Source organism: Gambusia affinis, linkage group LG10 (assembly GCF_019740435.1).
Source record: "Gambusia affinis linkage group LG10, SWU_Gaff_1.0, whole genome shotgun sequence".
NCBI classification, from domain to species: Eukaryota; Metazoa; Chordata; class Actinopteri; order Cyprinodontiformes; family Poeciliidae; genus Gambusia; species Gambusia affinis.
The window spans coordinates 12,763,194-12,778,326 of NC_057877.1; the positions used below are offsets into that span (position 1 = coordinate 12,763,194).

Consider the following 15,133-nt stretch of genomic DNA (forward strand, 5'->3'; position numbering starts at 1 on the left):
AGAGATAGTTTTCAAAACTGAAGCTCAATAGTGAGTAAACCATTTATGTACATGAATCTTTTCAACCCTTTTGAGTTAGTACTTAGAACACATTATGCTGATTCTACAACTGGGTGTTCTTTGAGATATCTTTGTACCATCTTAACAAAAGCAAATAAGGCAATTTTTATTTTTTATTTTTTGCCAAATTGGTTGTTAATCATCTATGGACAGCAATTTGTAAGTTATACCACTACTCTTCAATTAGATTAAGGTCTGAACTTTGACAGGGCCAGTCGAACACCATGGCCACTCAGCTGAAAAGTGGACCTCTACCTCTAAAGTTTTTGACTAACTGTGAAAAATAATCACAAGGGAGAGCAGTTGTTTTCCTTTTTATTATAACAACTTTATGTAAAATCAGTAGACTTGTCACACGATCAGTGCTTGATTCTATCATCAAAATACCCAGTCTGTATCTACACATCTCCTATCATTAGGTTCTTACAAATTAAAAAAACAAAAACAAAACAGAAGCAATCCCCATTCAATTCTCTTGAATATTACTAATCAGGCAAGAATTAGGGTTGTTGTTTGAGGTTCGTAATATACACATGCAGCGATGTTGGAACGCGGATTGGCTGTGTTTGGCATTCTAACTTAGGTCTCCCTTATCTTGGTCCTATAGATTAGAGCAGGGGTCTCAAACTCCAGTCCTCGAGGGCCACAGTCCCACAACTTTTAGATGTGCCTCTGCTGCACCACACCTGAATAGAATAATTAAGGCTCTGGAGAACTGGTCTACACAAGGTGGAGGTAATTAAGCCATTTCATTCCAGCGTTTTTTGTACCTGTGGCACATCTAAAAACTGCAGGACTGCGGCCCTCGAGGACTGGAGTTTGAGACCCCTGGATTAGAGTGATGGAGCTTTACATGTGTGGTGCACGTTGCAGAGACTTCAGTGTCCCTGCTGGGACATCCTCAGGATCTGAAGCAGCAGACATTGTACCTCTTCATCCATGCGACCCTGTTGAGCAAAGTGCCAAAGCCCATTACCAGGGAAAGATTATGCTGTAAATCTCTGGTCTGATTGCAGCAACATTAAACTATTACATGAACACTGTTCATTTCTGAATTTCTTCCACATTGGGAACTTTAATTGAACCCTTTCAGACACTGGCCAACCTAGGCATACCAGTAGTTGTTAGTTAAAACTACAAACAAGGTCAGCTCAGGCAATTTTTAAAGAAGTCCAAGAAGTTCTTTCCTACCTTCAAGTATGAACAGTATAAGGCTAATCAACAGAATAAGCTCATTACATCTTGAGTCTCTCATTACATTTTTTAGTACATATATTTATCTGGCCAAACTGTAATTCCAGAAGCCGAGTTGCTCATAATCCATTTTGTTCTCCTTTTTTTTGCAGTACAAACATAATTTGATTAGATCAGGACTCAAACCAAATATGAAAGCTTTGCATGAATGAACCAGATAAAATAAACCACATATACTCAACTAACCGAATGTAACATACACTTAACAATGAGACAGTTTTACATTTACTTTGTGCATATACATGTATTATTAACTGACCTGTACAGCTGCTAGTAAATGTGAGCGGTACACAGCCACCACCTGTTTGTGCTTTCTCTCCCAGTCCTGGAAAAAAGAGCACTTCAGAGTTAAGAGCCAGAGTATCTGATACTCAATATACTGATTAGAGATATCCTGATCTGATCCAACCCAAGTGTTAAGTTGGATCTATTTTTAATTATCTGTACTGGAGTACTTTACTGAACTCAATGTCTTGATCCAGGTTGTTGTTGTATCATCTGTGCTATTGCGTCTGTCACACCCCTCACAATCTATATAGCAATTTGTGCATGTAAAATCACAGCCCACAGTCTTACTACCCAAGCATCTTATTTTGCTGACCCAACAAGTCTGGGTGTTAAGTCAAAAGCCCTGCAAGGGAAAGTCTATTGTCTGCAACAGTTCCCCATCAGCCTGCGTGATCTCACCTGAGAGCAATTTAAATTTTTCCTACATTCAAAACAAAGTGGTAAGGTTATAAGGACAGTTATTTTATTTTATTCTTTGCCATGTTTGAGTGTGATTAACTAGAACAGCACCAAAATATGAGTTAATTTATCAACAAGTCTTTTCAGGATTAGCTGAGCAAACTCCTCTGCACTTTCATGTTGAAACAGGAAGGCAACATCCCCAAACTGTTCTGACAAAGTTATGAGCATGAAACTACCCAAAATGTCTTTGCAACAAGAGGTAATTCAATCTGAACTAAGGGATTGAGTTCAACTCCTAAAATCATTCCCACATCATAATTCTCTCCGCACCTAACTTTACACCTGACACAACGCAGTGAGGTAAGGGCAGTTTTCCTGACAACTACCACACCCAGATTTATGGTGCGGCTTCAGCCAGGTGTTACCCTGCCAATGCCTTCCCATGCAAGTGAATTAGCTGTCTACATTTTTTATTTTTTATTTTTTTTACATCTGTGACCTGATAGAAGCAACCGAATGTGATCATAGTGTGTGGAGACCGAATACCTTTGGCATTACTGTATGCTTAGAAACAACAAACTGTCCTGCACAAACGTCTGCTGAAACAAAATATTGATTGTTGTTATCATGCTTATACATTGGATTAATTTGTGTGCAAAAACTATTCAGATTTATCAATACATCCCTAAATCTGATACAACAAATATTCATGGTATTCATATTTTTCACATTAAATTATTTCTGTCACATTTTGCTCACCTGCAGCTGTTGGGTGAGTATGCCAATCCTGTTCTGCAGCGCCACCTGCTGGCCTGGATTGCCATGTTGCGTGGCAGAGGACGAGGGAGGGGATGGGCTTCCGAGAGGAGGGGAGAGAGATCCCAAGGCCTCTTTGAGCCGGAAGACTTCTTTGGAAAGCTCTGTTATCTAACCAAAAGTCAGACAAGACGGGAAGAAGTCTGACATCTCAAAACCTCAACCACGCTTGTTGTTGTTGTTAAAACCAGAGCTGTACTCTGTTACCTTGCGGTCCTTCTCTTTGACTAGACCCTGGGACTCTTGGATGTCTTTGTGGAGCTCCTGGATGTGGCTGGACTGGGATTGTAGCTCAGAGAGCTGCTTCTGCACTGTCACCAGCTGGGATTCTGCCGCCTGCCTTTCACTTTTGTGAAATAGCGCCTCCCTCTGCACCTGGAATACCTAGACCAGATTGACAACAAATGTTATCCGAAGAGAAATTGTCAACAGTCACCAGTCTAAACACTTGTGCAGACTGGGTTTTCTGATTACAGTTGTAGGATTCTTTCACCTTCACTAGCCAAACATATCAATGTACAACTTAAGATTTTGGTTACATTATGTCACAATACAACCACAAACTTTAATGTATATTATCCTGACAGTTTATGTTGAAAGACCAACACAAAGTAGTGCATAGTTGGAATGTTACGTTAAAAAATGTTAAGTCTTATTTGTACAAAAATTTGAATTTGTAGTAGGACTGTATGTACATTAATGCACATCCATATGTATTTATATCAGAACATGTCTCCAAGATGTAGCAAAACTATGGAGTACTAATTCAACACTACTTTTAAAACATCAATGACCACAAAAAGGAATCATTGCAACAATGATAGGCAATGAAGAGGAAAAGCATTAGATGAATAATGTAAAGGGTAGACGGAGGCCCCAAAGGAAGCGCGGCTCAGTATGTCGCAGAAACAATAGCATCTACTTTGGCTTTAGAGGCCACTGAAGAGAACTGACAACAGACCCAGTAACATGCTGAACAAACCTCCGTGCACGTCTTCTCGTGTTTCCTGGTGAGGTCGTTGAACCGTGCTGTCATGGCGTTGATATCCGCCTGTAGAGAGAGGCGCAGCGCCTCGTGGTCTTCCTTGGAGATCAGACCCTGTTGTGCAGCCTTCTGGGACTTCAGCTCTCTCAGCTCTGTCTCTTTCTCACTGAGAGCCTCCTGCGCTGCTGCTGCACTGCTCTCACTGGCCTGCAGGGCGTGCTGGAGCTCTTCCTTTCAAACAAGGAAGCACAGGTTAGATCTCATAGTCTCAAAATCTGTCCAGGGGAGATTTGAATATTATAAACAAACTGAAGCAAAAAGGGGAAAAAATTGTAGTATTTTCTTGCGTTACTTTTTTTTATTTCTTTCTCCTCTGCACTGACCTTGACCTTCTCATGCTCCTCTTTGGGAATGGCATCTTGTTTGCCCTGCAGCTCTGTCTGGAGTTTAGCTGCCTGCTCCTCAGCTTGAGCTCTTAATGTTTTCTCCTCTTGGAGCTCCTGCAGAGTTTGAGCAAGCTGCTCCGACACTGCAGACAGTGCCTCATTATGCTTTAAAAGTGGCACAGCGTCTTTCAGCTGCAAGGCCTCCTGCGCACGGCCCTCTCGCTCGGCACAGAGGCAGTCCAAAGCCTGGGCTGCTTCCTGCCTCGCCACCTCCAGTTCCTCCTTCATTGCTGCCAACGTTTGCCTGGATCGATCTGACCAGACACAGTTGGAAGACAACGGAAGCTATATTGTCAATAAACACAAATGTATCCAATCCAGAAAGGTAAGCCAACCTGATATGACGGAGGGCTCTGAGCTCTCTGAATGGCCCTCCTCCTCCTCTTCTTCTTCCTCTTCATCTCCACGTTGAGGAGTTCTGAGTCTCTCCAGCTCCAGGAGGGCATCATTGAGCCGCCGAGCCACCTCTGCCCTCTCCCTGGCAAGTTGTTCACACTGGAGACCAAGGGTCACCTGAACCTCGTCTAGCTCTGAACGGGGGACGCACTTCCTCAGCTCTCCCTCCAGTTCAGCCAAGCGCTCCTGAAGACGTCGGACCCGGTCCCCATCTCCTGCCGCTGCTCCCTCTTTCCCTGAAGTCCGGCTCTCTGCCAGGGCTGCCTCCAGTTCGACAACTCTGTCACGGAGGGACTTCACGCTTTCTGCCTCTCCTTCTTCCTTGAGCACAGACTCTATCTGAGCAGCCTGGAGTTCCTTCACTTTCTCTGTCAGCTCTTTGATTGTGTCATTGTCCCGGCTGCTCTGACCCTCTGCCTCGCCCTGTCTCTCTGCGAGCTTCTCCTCCAATTCCGTCACCCTGGCTCTCAGCTGCTGCGCCTCCTGGCTCGCACCTTCTTCTTCTGCAGCCTCAGCAGCTGCTGCACTAACGTTTCCTTCAGCGCACTCCACAGACAGCACCCCAAGACGCATCTGCTCTTTTAGCTCCTCCAGCTCAGACTGGGAGGAGGCCAGCTGCTCTTCCAAACCACGCAACTTTTCTTCTAGAGCTGCTGTGCTTTCTGGATCTCCACCTCCATTCTGAGAGCTGCCTTTGCTTCTGCACGACAATAAAGTGACGTCAACGTTGTTGACATGCAACTTCTCAGCAAACAAGATCAAAAGTCACTTTCTAGCCGTGAAAGATTTTTTACTTGTAAAGAGATTATCAAATCTAGTAAATTTAATTTATTATTACAACAAAGAGGATACTTTTAATATAAACTGTTGCTTTAACAACCTTGCAAAAGTGTTTTAGGATAAAAAGGAAACCATGGTGCAATAAATCTACACAGAAGTAAATATGTGGCTTCTTTTGTGAATAAAGGACCTATGAAAAAAAAAAAAACATACTGGGATTTTGAAAGAGATATTATTGTGCTGATCTAAAAATAAACAATTCATGGCTAAGTGACGTGTAGAAGCTGCACTGAGATGCTTGTGGTGTATAAATGAAGTCAGCTCACTGCTCGTCAGAAACGCTGTAGGCTTCCAGTGAAGCCTGGGCTTGAGAGAAGCGCTCCTGAAGAGCTTCAAACTCCTTCCTCAAAGTCTCATACTGAGTCATGGGCACACAGTCTGAGCTGGAGGTCTGCATGTCCGTATCGTCTTTCTCAAACATCTCCAGCATCTGTAAACAATACAGAAAGAGTCATAGTCAAATAAGATGAGTCAAATCTTGTAGGGACACATTTTTTTCTTCCTTATTTGTGGATTTTATATTCATACTGTAAAAACAAAACTTTCAGGAGCAGACTTTTGTTTGCTCAAGTAGTGAATAATGTTGCCGACATATGAACTGTCTACTACTATTCCTTTTTGTACTTTAAACTATTTATGTATTTTAATACATTATTGTATAAAAAACACTACATTTAGAGTTTAACTTCATTGTGATTTTCTTCGATCAAGATTTCACACAGGCTCAAATTATTTCTGTCACAAGAACCTCAGATTTCTTTCTGGCTTGAAAAAAAACAAAAAACCATGAGATTATTACGGCCTTGACTGGGTCAATAGCTGATACCAAACTTGGTTTTGAAAATCGGAGAGCGCAGGAGCAAAAATGACTGATTAAAACCAGTTTTGAAAATGGTCCCTCCTTTAAAAGTTTAGTATACGTTTAATTCTTAACAGAGCTTAAGAACTTCAAACCTAACCATAGATATTTAGCATTTTAAAGCCGTAAGTCACCAGTGTCTACCTGCGAACCAAACTCACTTTGCCATTTGCTTATCAGCCACTAGAAGAGGTTTCTGTTTCTTGTTTCTATTCATCCTTACAAAGTCTATTCTTCTGGTTTTATCCCTGATCTCTGAGCTGACGTCTCTCTGTGAGGTCTCTTGTCAGGCAGCAATGCCAATCTTACACTCTGAGCCTGGATCTCTGATGGTCATATTTGCAGTGGCGAACAAACAACAAAAACCTTACACAAACTTCATAGATAAAGAGTTATATTTTCTGCAACCAAAATTATCTAGATGTAGGGTGATATTTACAAAATGATTCCATCTGATGCTAATTTGTTCATGACTCTCTCAGTGATTTAGTCATCAACTGTCTCTGTCTCTCTGTGAACTTCTCCTCCAATTCTGTCACCTGCAAGTGAGTGCAGCATCATGATGAGTTTTCTTTTAGTGATTATCACTAATGTGCGACTCAGGAACACTCAGCAGGAAACCCTACATCTAATTGACAACGATATGCTGTTTTGCCTTACCTGCACTTTAAGGACAAGTTCGGCGTTCTGTGAAATTAGTTCCTCTATTTGTTTCTGCAACTCAGCGACTGCTCCTGGGTCTGCAGGAGCAGGAGACGGGCCGGGTAAGTCTGTATCTGTTTGTGAAGAGGCTTCGTCCTGGGCAGGGGACACTCTAGAACGCTTGGAGAGCAGCTTCTCTACAGGGAACATTCAGGAGAGACCAAAACAAAAGTGAATCAATGGACTTTCAGACAGGTGTGATGCAGGGAAGTCTATCCATGTTCCATTCCTAGAATGGGAAAGTTCTCAGGACTGTATACCAGGGAAATCCAGCATTTCATCCATTTCCTCTGAGTCACTGGCCCCTATCCCATGAGCCCCCTTCAGCTCCTCCAGCAGCTTGTCCCTCTCAGCCTCTGCCTCCTTCAGATGCTGCTTTAGTTGGGACAGCTATTGTGCACACATATAACTGGTGATTAGAACTAATTCTTATTACTTAGTTTAGGAATAAAGTTAACTGATTCAGCACTAAAAGCAGAAGAAAGTACTTTTCTCTAAAAGTATGTACCTCTTCCAGAGCAGATAGTGCGCTCTGCTGCTGCTGCTCCAAGGCCTTAATCTTCTGAAGCAGGCGCCCTCTTTCCAGACGCAGCCGTCGGATCTCCTCAAACACTTCCTCATCCTCTGCCTAATCCACACAGACAACCACAGAAATCGGAGACAGAATTTTGTGCAGCGTGAGGACCAAATAAATCATGAAAATGTAGTAAAAGTAAAGCTTTACCTGAGATGATTGCTGAGTTTCAGGGGGTTGGGGAGATGGAGTTTGGGATTTCTGGGGCTCAGGGGATTTGGCAGGGAGAGCTGGACTTGAAGACTTGGCAGATCCTGCTGAGAGGTCCTGGATCTTTGCGATTGGAACAAGGACAAAAAGTGTCAAGGGAGAGATGATACCGCCCATCAAATGTTCCCCAAAGGAATATCTACATGGGAACACAGATTGAGACAAATGTCTTTTTTCTTTATATGGTTTTGTCTTGGGTAAAAAAGTCAGCAAATGACAACAAGAAAGTGACTATACCTACGGTACTTAAATTTGCCGACATCTGCATTTGTAGAGAGGTAAAAAACAAGTCAATAGTGAATGAAAACAATAAGTAAGAAAATAGGCACCCCAACATATTTTTTTCTTTTTGTATCTTTAATTCCTTGTTACAATAAATTCTTTAGGGTTATTTCAGTTAATCTGTGCAATTCCGCATACAACCGCTAGGGGTGCTGCCGCGTTGGTGGCATAAGAAGGTTGAGCACACAAGAAAAATAAATCTTTCGGTTGAATGTGAAGGAAGTTAAACATTTATAAAGCTTACCGCTACAGAACTACGCAAAATGTTTAATATTGATAACAACTATACCGCCTGTCCCAACTGATTATTGGGATATATATTGTTCCTATTATCAACACTTTAGACATACGGAGTTTGCAACATGTTGCTGGACTTTAACTGTGGGAAAAGTTTATCATGCCTACTGTTCAGCATGGTGTAGGAGGTGTAATGATGTGGGGCCATTTCCCTTCCAAAGGTTTCGGTTTTGAGGACCTTGTTGGATTGAATGACATCATGAATTATTTAAACTAAAGGAACAATTAATTAAAAACCTGCTGGTCTGTGCTAGAAACTGAAAACGGCTTGATGTTGGTGGTCCAGCAGGATATTGATCCAAACAGAAATAGTTCACGAGATACAAAACAATTCATTTACCATGACCAAGTGTCAGACCTAAATCTTATTGAAAACATGTGGTGAGAATTAAAGAAATGAACGCATGAGAAAAGACCTTTAGGAGTCTGGATTCATAGAAATAATGATCAAAGATGTGTGAAATGTTATTAGGAAATACTAAGTGCTGCCCTTTTGGCAAAACATTAGATACCAATAATTAAGGGACACATACATTAATAATCATCCAAAACATATTTCTTATCTGAAATAAAAGATCAATTTATTTAAATCTGTACTGTGGGTGAAATAATAGTAGATAGCAAGCTGACATGATGAATGTACATTAAGGCTGAAAACCATAAATGCAAAAATACTTGCCATCTGTTGAAATGATTTTTATTGTACCTGGAGAGGAGAGCGAGGTGGAGGAGGAGCTTTCCGTTTTCGGGGGGTTGTCCCCCCTTGCACTGATGAAGCGGCTGAGGGGATTTGAATGGGCTGTGTGGGAGTAAAAGGGGGTTCACAGACAAGCAGAGGTCAAGCTGAACTCAAAATAAGAAACAGAACAGAAGAAAACCCAAGATAACAGAAAGGGTCAGTAACAAAGAGGAGAGAAAGCCATGAAAATGAAGGCAGCACACTGAAACAATGACTTCATATTGGAAACATGCACAATATGATGGGCCAAAATAAGTCATGGTCTCATAGATGGAAGCAGTGATGCAACATACAACAATGCGACATTACCTCCATGCCTGCGCTCTCAGAAGCTATGTAAGCATTGAGGAAAAAGACACAGTGAGTTGAAAGTAAGAGATACATTGAAATAAAATAAAAACTTGGCGAATTGTCCCTGCCACCAGTTTTTTCGTTGTTGTCTGGGCTGTTGATGAATCTCAAAGTAAATCCACCAAATTAAAACATCATTTCGTGGTTAGGCTTAACGTGCATTTTCAAATCTTCTTCATTATCATGACCTATCTGTTATATGCGTACACGGTTTCACTTGGCAAAATGTTTGTTTCTTTCTTTTACTCCAGTCTACAAACACACCCAGTTGTGCTTCTTATCGAACAATTACAGATACTTTCTGGGGAAGCTTTATGTAAGACAAATAAATGGTTCAATTAGCTTCACAGGAGATCCTGTGAACCCATTCAGGAAAAGAAATTTATGCACTTCAAAAGAACAAGAATGGCACAAAACACCCAGAAGGCCTTGTTTTGTACCTGGGGGTACTCCATCCTGCAACATGCGAACAATGCATTGGTTGTTTGTAGTTATGGCATAGTCAGCAGCTTTGTGGCCAAGTTGGTCAACCAGTTGTGTGCTTGCGCCCCCTCTCAGTAGAGCCTCTACAGTCTCGACACTTTCACTCTCACAGGCGAGCATCAATGCCGACCTGACCATCAAGAAACAATTATTAGAAAAATAAGTACCAGTGTTCGATAATACCACCTAAGATATATAAAAAATATCCTACAATAACCCAAGTGAGAGCTAGTTTTAACAAAACTTTTAGTTCACTCAAAAAAGAAAGTCCATTATATTTCCAAAAGCTGTCTGAAAGTTGTTCTCCATCTATGATGATTGTCTTTGCTGTGCAAATATTTGCAATTAGAAAATCTAATTTAATTTGATATCTGGATTATTCCAAGAACTTCCACTTGGCATTTCAGAACCTGCCATTTGGAGAAACAGTGAGAGCCTGTGATCCCAGCTGGATCATAAACATGTAACTAGTACAGCACTTTCTACAACTTAGGAGCTCTCCATGCATCCTGAGTCTGACTACTAAGAGAATAAATGTCAAAAGTTGTCATTTATTTCTACTGCAACAGATTCTTTAGTCTTGGAGAAAAAAATCTGAGCAACATTGTACCTCCCCTGGTTGTCCTGTGTGTTTGCATTGGCACCACGACCCAACAGAAAGTCACACAGCTCCACTCTGCTCATCTGGGCCGCAAGGATCAGCGGCGTGGCTCCGTCCTGAAAATGACATCATTCAAACATCACCTAGAGCATTACACTCTTACAGCAACCAATAACATATAACATAACTACAGTCATCGAACTTACATTGTCCTGGACATCAAGGTTGGCTTTAAAGTCCCACAGTGTCTCAGTGCTGGACAGACAGCCACTGATCGCTTTACAATCCAATCAAAAAAAAAAAAAAAAAAAAGAATGGTATAGAACAGCTTTTGCAATGTTATAACATTGTATGATTCAATCAACTGGTGTCAGCATCGTGTAACTCTTAGATGCAAACCTATAATAAGAAACTCTAAAGAAGAATTTGATATTTTCAGATAACACTGCTGGTACCTGCATGATGCAGTGGTGTCCTGCCAATGCTGTCTGTGCAATCTACCGCCAGTCTCTCCTAAGGCGCCACACAAAACACCAAACGATCAAATTTGGCAACATTTTTTCTTTGCATGATCTGTCACTGATTTTTACCTGCAGCAGTCTCTTTAAACACTCGTGCTGACTATTTTTGGCTGCAAGATGAAGTGCGCTGAAACCTGTAGTCAGCAGGTTGCAAACAGAAAATAAAAATATATGTTTGCATATCTGGCAGAGGCTTAAAGAATATAACATGTTTATAACATGCTTCCCATAATCAGGTATCATACCAGCTCCGTCTGTGACACTGACGTCTGCTCCATGAGATATGATTACCTCCAGGCAATCTAGTCTGCCTCTAGATGCACAGAGGTGGAATCTGACACAAGATATACAAACAAGTCAATACAAATGAGAAGAATACAGCTGGCGTTTACTGATATTTCTTGTCTTGATTCCTTTTACCAAATATTTTTAATCTTATCATATTTTAGTCTCTATGTTACAAGAAAGACCACAGGAATATTTGAAACTGATCACATTAAAGTATTACAATCAAACTACAGAGGTTATGCATAGCAAAAGATAAGCTTTCTATAACTCTTGATAAAAATTGGTTTTCACTCTACTTAAGTGGCATTATGAGGCAATCAGTAGCACTAGATTCTACTTGGGGGTGTCAGATTAAAGATAATAAACTTTTCAGATTTTATTTTGTAAAAACATTTGAAAACTATAAACACTGTGTTGTTTTAATACAGAAAATACCAATCATAGTAATAATAATAATAATTAAAAACACACTAAAGCTTGCATTTGTAAAATTCCAAAATGGGAAAAAGTTTTGCGAGGGAAAATCATCTGGAATGATTCCCGTTAATAAAGAAGAATTTTTATCTCCAAGTTAATGTTCTAAAGAAGACATGTTTCATGAGCAAAGGGCCATGCAGTAAAAACTGAATTAAACTTATGAGCAAAAGCTTACCTCAAAAAAATGTTTTTTTTTTAGTAGAAAAATTATTTGTGCTTAGGCAGTTGCATTTTCTTTTTTTATATATATATCAACAGCTATAATGAATAGAGCTAATAAGCTCAAACTAAGTAAAAAAAACAAAACAATTAACAGCAATAACAAAATTTCCTTACGCTGACTTGCCCTCAGCATCCAGCTTGGTTGGACAGAGACCTTTTTTGACAATGAGGGCAGTGACTTTGTCAGGTTCATTCTGCTCCACAGCCTGCAGCAGCCTTTCATCACTCTTGCTCCAGTCTTGACTCTATGGGGTCAGGGGAGCCAAAGCAAAATTCCCCTTCAGGTCAGCAACGCCCCAATGAAAACAGAAAACCCTCTTTAAACAATGCCAGCTAGACGTTTACATATACTCATAAGTGGCATGAATGCCAAAAGTCTAATATTAGCCTTCCTTCATCATTCAAAAAACAATTTTGATGTATTTTTAGAGTCATTGTCACATTAAAACACCCAACTGTGTCCAAGTTTGCCTCACCTGACCAGAACTACCACCTCCGATGGAAGGAAATTGGTCAGGATTTTGCTAAAACCGACAAAGAAATTGCCAAAGTTCAAGTTCGTCATAAACTCCAAGATTTTGGAACACCAGGGTATGCACTGTGTAAGAAGGTCAGTATGCGTCACCATGGGTTGAAAGAATGTAGACCAAGAAATAGGCAACGTCTGCCATGACTGAACCTTGCAGTTGCCCACCTGTACAAATCAAATACTTTTCATAGAAATATTTCACCGTCCAAAGGAACAAATATGGAGCTATTTACCCACATTTGTGCAAAAAGTCACGGGAAGGCTTCTGAAACTCAGAACATTACACCCACTGTCATGGTAGTGGTAGCAGCTTCATGGTAAAGGCTGTTGCCAGGGATTACTTTGCACAAAGTGAATGACATAACTTTGACATGGCGAGGTGTTCCAGCAGAAATATGATCCGAAACTCACTACAAATGGTTTTGAAATGGATGTAGCAGAGCAAAATTAAGCTCATGGAAAGGACATTTTTCAGACTGTAGCTAACTATCACTGCATAGTAGGGGTTCATAGGGTTCAACTTACTCAAATGACGAAATAACAAATGTTAATAGGAAATATGCTATTTTGACTGTCTAAATTAGAGGAACCCATTAGAAAATTCAATATTTTGACTTTATTTGTTTCTTGTGTGAGAGAAGTTCAAGAGAAGATCAAATGTATCATTAAAAGTCCTAAATTACTTTAGAAATCATGCCGATGATGAGTGTATGTAAATACCCGACCAGGCCTGTACCTCTGAACATTCAACACACTGTTTAGAAGCTGTTGTTCATGTAAAAATAGCTCCAGCTAGTACTATTCATTGAGTTATGTTATAAATGGCAAAAAAATAAAAAATGCAAAATTATGGTCAATTTTTGTTTAGAATTTTTACAGAGACAAAGGATACCTACTGGCAGCGGCAGCAGGCTGAGACAAGGACAGAACCGCTTCATTAGGCTAAAAACAGGCTGCTGGGGATCCATTTTGCTAGCGCAGAGTCAACCAAAACTAAACACTGCCAGAGAGTTCAATTTTACCACTGTATGCTACATACCTACATCACATTTCAGTCTCTCAGGAAAATCAATCTGGAACAAAAAAAAAAACCTTCCAGAGGTCAGAGCAACATCACAGCAGAGATCTGCATAGCAGAGAATCTATACAATTTTTAAATCCTACCTCTGGTGATCTATAAACTGTCACATACACACATCGACACAACCCTCCCTGTCTTCACAACACCTCCCAAAACAGCCTCCTCTGTCTGATTTCGGAAACAGTCTCCTCTCGTCTTGCTTCAACTGCATGCACTGGCCCAGCCGGTCTGTCCACAACAGTACCCCTCCCTCCTGTCCTCATTTCTCTGAACTGATCATTTCCCCTGCTGCCTTCTTCTCTGTAGCAGTTCCCTTATTTGCTACCATTAGTTTTTTTCAAGTCCTGCACTGTGCTCCCTCTTCCAGTCCCTGCTCCCCTCCTGCAGCACAGTGAGATCTGTTTCTCTGCAGCTACGGAGCGGGGCCTGTGTGATGTGAGGACTCAGCAAAAAGAGGGGGGAGAAACGTGGGATAAGCTCCTGTTTGCCCTGCTGGTTCGGGTGGCAGAGTCTGTCTGCGTAGCTGGCCTTAAAAAGACCCTTAACCATGTTCACCCATATTGGTTAAACTGGTTGTTATCATTGACTTGACACACAAACCATTAGAAGGAGCATAGCTTTAAATTTATATAATAATTGATTTATCAGTTGGTTTAAAGGCCCAGCAGCAGTTCAACAGTCTGCAATTGAATGCTACATATTTTTCTATTAACTGCTGCTTGTATTCAAAGTAGCTCCCAAAATTAGAAAAAGAGTGACAGACATGAAGCAGGACTTGTTTCAGTGTGTTTGAGTCAGTGTGTCTGCATGGGCTACATGTTAATAATTGAAGGCTACTTGAGATCACTGGTTGGCAGTTCTGCTTTCCTGCTGTTTAGTGACACTGTATCCTAATACATCCCCCTCAGACTCATTTAAATAAATTGCAGAAAGCAACTAGCAAATGTTGTAGGTTAGGACAAAAATAATTTTCATGATAAGTGACATGTCCCTATAAAGTTCACACACTTAATCCTGACTACTGTCCACACCAGGTGCATCTTACCTCATTCTTTTTAAACTTTGCTTTGAGACTTTTCATAATGTCTTGAACTGGAATACAAAAAGACAATATTAAAAACATAAAATTGGCGTTGTTCTAGACCTAATAAATATACATCTTAATATCACATATAGTCCCAGAACCCAGGAAACAGCAACATTTTAAAACACATAAGGCACTAACCAAGGAATAAATATTAGCTCTATTAAATAGTAAATTAAATAGTAAATGTTAGCTGACAGGCCAACCCTACCGCCTACCTGTGGATGTCAGTCCAGTTTCAGGTAGGTGTTTCACTTGCACATCAACCTCTCACAGAAAAATACTGAGTTCACTGCTGACTGCCCGATGCACAAACAGAGCCCGCCCCAGTCCGAAATCAACCAAT

General features: G+C 40.7%; 1 protein-coding gene across 1 annotated transcript; it reads right to left on the reverse strand.

Moving 5' to 3' along the window:
• Window positions 1-365: 365 nt before the first annotated feature.
• ankrd24 (ankyrin repeat domain 24) lies at window positions 366-15,133 on the reverse strand. The gene is made up of 24 exons (XM_044129890.1): window positions 15,006-15,133; window positions 14,749-14,795; window positions 12,208-12,338; window positions 11,352-11,440; window positions 11,176-11,240; window positions 11,041-11,098; window positions 10,792-10,862; window positions 10,595-10,701; window positions 9,942-10,114; window positions 9,460-9,482; window positions 9,118-9,210; window positions 7,773-7,895; window positions 7,557-7,676; window positions 7,309-7,438; window positions 7,007-7,185; window positions 5,754-5,917; window positions 4,587-5,347; window positions 4,189-4,505; window positions 3,803-4,036; window positions 3,028-3,204; window positions 2,764-2,931; window positions 1,574-1,639; window positions 891-1,007; window positions 366-700 (listed from the first exon to the last, which is right to left on the reverse strand). Exons 2-23 carry the CDS (start codon window positions 14,782-14,784, stop codon window positions 939-941), a joined length of 3,354 nt encoding a protein of 1,117 aa, XP_043985825.1. The 5' UTR covers window positions 14,785-14,795; window positions 15,006-15,133; the 3' UTR covers window positions 366-700; window positions 891-938.

Bases quoted from the DNA above. Each gene is read 5' to 3' on its own strand.
- ankrd24 (XM_044129890.1), bottom strand. From the start codon at position 14,784: ATGAAAAGTCTCAAAGCAAAGTTTAAAAAGAATGAG. The intron at 11,241-11,351 runs GTATGATACCTG...TGCTGACTACAG, and splicing joins CAGTGTCACAGACGGAGCTG to GTTTCAGCGCACTTCATCTT. The intron at 10,702-10,791 runs GTAAGTTCGATG...TGTCATTTTCAG, and splicing joins ACCTTGATGTCCAGGACAAT to GACGGAGCCACGCCGCTGAT.